This window comes from Perognathus longimembris, chromosome 13, assembly GCF_023159225.1.
Source record: "Perognathus longimembris pacificus isolate PPM17 chromosome 13, ASM2315922v1, whole genome shotgun sequence".
In the NCBI taxonomy this organism is placed as follows: Eukaryota; Metazoa; Chordata; class Mammalia; order Rodentia; family Heteromyidae; genus Perognathus; species Perognathus longimembris.
The window spans coordinates 51,323,391-51,328,986 of record NC_063173.1 but is presented as its reverse complement, the minus strand read 5'-3'; the positions used below and the strand labels follow the sequence as shown (position 1 = coordinate 51,328,986).

The following is a 5,596-nucleotide window of genomic DNA, read 5'->3' as shown; positions in this document are numbered from 1 at the left end:
CACACAGAGCTGTCAAACAATAGAAGCCTTGGGGGACATAGAAAGAGAGTGCAACCATAAATTCCTAATCTGATGGATGTATAATATATGTATGTGTGAAATACAATGATGAAATGCCTTGGTACAATTAATATATAATTTTAATTATGAATGAAGTGTAAGATGATGTCTGATAAGTGGTGGAGTCCAGAGGGATAACGAAGGGAGAATGGAGGGAATGATGGATGGTGAGGATCAACCTAATTTCAATCAAGTAACCTCTCCCATTTTGTTTACATTTTCTTGATTTTTCTGATGTTCAGGATGTGTATAGATAGCTGCATGAGCCAGCCAAGGAATCAGATTGCTTGGGTCAGGACTGATAGCAATGACTACTGATCATTATGGTTTGAGAGTAGTTTTATAAATTATTGCATGTAGCTTAATTACATCAGTCAGATTGAATACTGATTGTCATTATCCATAATTCTAGCGATAGTGGACTATGTAGTTCAATACAGATGATAGGAAAAAATATATGTACATATAACATTTTGAAGTAAAGATTATATATATATACATATATATATATATATGCTTGTTTGTGTGGCTTTTTTGTAGTACCCTCATTGAACTCAGGTCCTCACACCTACTAGACAGAGCTCTACCACTGTATCACACACTTGTGACTAGTGCTTGTCTTTCAGGTGTGTTTTCAAATTTTTACCCTACACAAACCTCAGACTGTAATCACCCCTCTTACCTAGGGCTTTTTATGGTACTTGGATTACAGGTGTGCATCAATATACCAAGCTCATAAATGCCCAGAAATTAGCTTACCATGCTAATTCTTTCCCAAATGTAGCCTTGAACCACAATCCTTCTAACTCCAGTAGTTTAGGTGACAGGCATAAGGCAATGTGCCTTGGCTTCTGGGAAACACTGTGTATTCCAAATGATGTTAGTATCAGTGCCCATATATTAATATGTGAATATTTTTGTAAACATTATGTACACCAATATTTTTCCACATTCAAAGCAGAGCAGGAGATTAAGGTAGGCTATAATCTTTATTTTTAAAATATGCAATAGGATAATAATAATAATAAGTTCAAGCAAATTTAATCATCATATCCTTCCATGTGGACATAGGCAATGTTATTTTCAATGTTTCCCATGCTATTTTAGTGTGAAAAAATATTTTCTAAGTAACTTTTGCATCGCCTGTTTTACATCTTTATTCCTCAAGCTGTATATTAGGGGATTCAACATAGGAATCATGATAGCATAAAATATTGACACGATCATGTCATGCTCCAGGGCATAGTTAGAGCTGGGTCTCACATACATGAAAAGAACAGTACCATGAAAAATAGACACTGCAGTCAGGTGAGAGCCACAGGTAGAAAAGACTTTTCGCTTTCCTTCTGCAGAATGCATCTTCAGGATCGCAGCCAGAATGAAGCCATAGGAAATCAGGACAATCAGGATGGTGATGAGCTCAATAGACCCCGCGCAGTAGAAGAGGAGAAGTTGGTTTATGTGAGTGTCAGAACAAGAAATTGCCAGGAGAGCTGGAATGTCACAAAAGATGTGCCTGATTTCATTGGAGCCACAGAAAGACATTCTGAAAGTGGCCACCGTGTGTACAGTGGCATGAGCAAATCCACCAATATAAGAGGTGATAATGAGGGACATATAGACTCTGGGGGACATGCTCACTGTATACAGAAGTGGGTTGTAAATGGCTACATAGCGATCATAAGCCATAGCAGCCAATAAAAAACATTCTGTGGTCCCAAATGTCACTGCAAGAAACAGCTGTGCTGCACAGCCAGAGATTGAAATGTCTTTCTTCTTGGACATAAAATCTGCTAACATATTTGGGGTGATGACAGAGGAGTAGCAGGCATCTACTGAAGACAAGACTCCCAGGAAATAGTACATGGGGTTGTGGAGATGGGAATCACCAATGACCAATACAATCAGTCCTAAATTCCCCAGGAGAGTGAAAAGGTAGATGGTGAGAAAAAGGAGGAGGAAGACAATTTGCAATTCAGGGCTCTCTGTGAATCCCTTGAATACAAAGAGAGTTACTTCAGTGACATTCTTCATGTTGGAATCTCCTCATAGAACCAACTAGAAGGGAGAAATTCCAAGAAGAGAGTTAGATAACTAGGAAAGAATGAATAGTCTGGTGTTGCTGCAGCTCTAGCTGTTGGCCATATTTGTACAAACGCATACATTCTTCTATCAGTGACTAATTTCCCTACAATGCAGTAGAGTTCAAGTGTTCATTTCTGTGTGTTTAGCTGTCACTATTTATTGTAGTAGAAGAGATGAGTTTAAGACCATGGTTGATCACTTGCTGTTTATTAACTTACCAAGTCAACTGGTTAACATAGATGAATTCCATTAGCTAGTTCATGTTCACACATGAAAGCACAAAATATGAGTGGCTACCACTCTTCTTTCATTTCAGCATATAAACTATTAAATCAGGGCAAAGTTGGGAATAGAATTAGAATTTTAGATCTGTCAAGAATTATAGAGAAGATTTGCTATAACTTACCTGTGGCATAACAATATTAATAGCAGTTTCATAAGTTTTGAATAAATACTGAAGAACCATTTATATTATGGATAATTTTTGGATAGTACTATAATGCAAGCCTCACATCTGTTAAGAAGATTATCTATCACTCAGTAATTGCCCAGCCCACTGAACTGAATTTTCCTTCTTACATTTTTTGTTGTTGTTGTTGTTGTTGCTGAGGGAAGAAGGTCTCTGAAAATTCTTATCTTTAAGTAACCTCCAGAAAACTGGAAGTGGCCTTGAGGCTCAAAGTGGTGGAGAGCTAGCCTTTAGCTAAAGAACTCAGGGACAATGCCTAGGCACTGAGTTCAAGTCCCGTGACCAAAAAAAAGAAAAGAGTATGTTGAGTTTACTTCTGCTTTGGACAAAAATAGGTATTTGGATTAAAATTTTCTTGAGACTGAACTTTCTGAAAGCTATTAAAATCAGTTATATTGAGTCTGATTTGGTTACTATAAATACATGTCCAAAAAATCTACAGTTAAGTGTAGAAAAATACTTATAATTCTTGACCACTGAATCATGTTAACTTTGCTACTTAAGCCAACATAAATTTTATTCTATGAACGTCACTAGGTTACAGTGGATGAAGGGGCAAAGATCTTGAGCTACAAAATGAAACACAAAGTTTCCAAAAATGTGAGACGTGATAACATTTAATGAGCATCTGCCACAGGGATGAACTTGTATGAATTTTATACAATTTGACACAGGAATAAATCTCAGTTCAACTTATCTAAAACCACCACTCAGTTCCTGATCTCTCTCACAGTGTACAGCACATTTTGACCTTTTTTTGTTACTTAACTTTCCTCTCCCAAACTACCATGGCATTGTTGTGTAAATCTTCTCTCCTCATTTGAGCCTGAATATACTTGAATATATTAGTTCCCTGAAATGACAAAAAATCCTAATGTAACTAAGATATTTATTTTAAAACACGTTTGTTTTATTAAATAAAGATATAAGATCATAGATTATTACATACATCAAATATTTCCTTACCCTCAACTGAGATACTCATGGCTCTTCTCAATTGACTTCATGAATCAGAAAACAAAATCATATACCTTCAAAGCAGCATTCTCATTTACATAAATAAATATGAACTCAATAGCTTCTCTTTTTTGCTTCTTTCCATGAGTTTGTGGTTGTAATTTCTACATATACTGCCAAATAAGTAGGACTTTGATGAATATGAATGATTTAAGTAAGTAAACAAGATAATAACTATACTTTTAATCAGTAACTATCATGTGTAATTTAAAACAATATAGTTATTCTTCAACTGTTAGGTTTTGTTGGCCAAATATTCTTTCAGTTATCTGTCAATTTCTTACCTAGAACCTGCCAGTTTGGCCCTTGAATATGATTCATGTAGGTTGTTTATATATATTTCTTCAGCTGTTGATAAATCTCAAAGGAGATTCTCCCAAAGCAATATGCACCAATTATCCCCTGGTTCATAACAGCAACATAATGACTTGATTTGCAATGACAGGGTTGGAGTGAGGCCCTACTTGCAGTTCTGTATGAAGTGTCTAAAGGGTCTAGTTTTATTCTTTTCCTTTAATACTCCATTTTTTCAACACTGTTTTGGAGAGAACATCTTTTCTTCCTGTATTATTCTCACCAGCTGTGTTCACATAGTTGATCATACATGTGAAACTGTCTCCTGGATCTCTAATGTGGACACTGAACTCTGTGACTGCGATGTCTCTAGCTTTGTTCTTTACCAAGATTGCTTTGGCTCTTGAGTGTTCTTTTTTTTTAATTTATGCATGATTTTTTTGATCATCTTCTCCTTCTTGGATTTTTGAATGATTACTATGACTTTTAAGACCACTGCGTGTAATATGGAGACTTTAAAATGTAAATTAAAACTGCAATGCAAACCTTATTACATCAGATATCGTAATTGTTATCAAAAATTAAAGCAACCTAAACTATTTCAAAATTGTAGTCCTTTACACTGTTGATAGGAGCCTGCAGACATAGGTACTATGGAAAACAGTATACAAGTTATTCTGTATATTAAATCTAAAAGTATCATACCATCCAGCAACCTGATATTTGACTATCTACTCAAATAATTGACACAAGGATCTCAAAGACTTATCTGTGCTTCAGTATTCATTTTAGTGTGGTGTTGTTTGCAAAACTCAGACATGGAAAAGTTAATGTCCCCTGACAGATGGATTCGAAAAATGTAGGATCTTATTGAGAATTTAAAAAGAATTTCCAAGAAATGGAAAGAAGAGCCTTTGTTTTTTTGTTTTTTTTCTTCTGCTTTGTTGCTGTTTTTGATTTCTCATCCTTTTGAGTTGTATGTGACTTTATCTATTTCTGGGAGGGTAAAGATGAGCCCAGAAAGGGTGGTTCAAAGGCTGAACAAGGGGCTGGGAATATGGCCTAGTGGTAAAGTGCTCACCTCATATACATGAAGCCCTGGGTTCAATTCCTCAGCACCACATGTATAGAACAAAGCCGGAAGTGGCACTGTGGCTCAAGTGGTAGAGTGCTAGCCTTGAGCAAAAAGATGCCAGAGAGAGTGCTCAGGCCCTGAGTCCATGCCCCAGAACTGGCAACAAAAACAAAACAAATAAACAAAGGCTGAACAAATACAGCAGTGCTACTCACTAGACACTATGTTGAAAATTAGCTGTACAACTTGGAGGGGGGTGGGTTGGGAAGGAAAAACTTGGAGAACTATGGGGATACTGTTCAAAAAGAAATGTACTCATGGTCTGATTTATGCAACTGTAACCTGTCTGTACATCACCTTTACAATAACAAAAAATAAATAAAATAAAATAAATCAGAGGAGGAAGGCCTGTGCCTTTATCTGGGCCTTAGTTTGTGGTTAGTTGAATCTGTGACCCTAGATGATGACTATGCTTCCCCAGCCTTGGGTAGGTGATATAGGCAAGTTGTTGGAACTTGCTGGTGAACGCTTTTAGGATCTTGCATTTGTTATCAGCCCCTTTTGCTGTTTACAAGGATGTGGATGGTCTCTGGACA

The 5,596-nt window shown here is 36.5% G+C and overlaps 1 protein-coding gene across 1 annotated transcript; it reads right to left on the bottom strand.

The window, feature by feature from the left end:
• Window positions 1-1,158: 1,158 nt before the first annotated feature.
• Window positions 1,159-2,094, bottom strand: LOC125361937 (olfactory receptor 1086-like). The gene has a single exon (XM_048360560.1). It carries the CDS (start codon window positions 2,092-2,094, stop codon window positions 1,159-1,161), a length of 936 nt encoding a protein of 311 aa, XP_048216517.1.
• Between the last annotated feature and the right edge of the window lie 3,502 nt (window positions 2,095-5,596).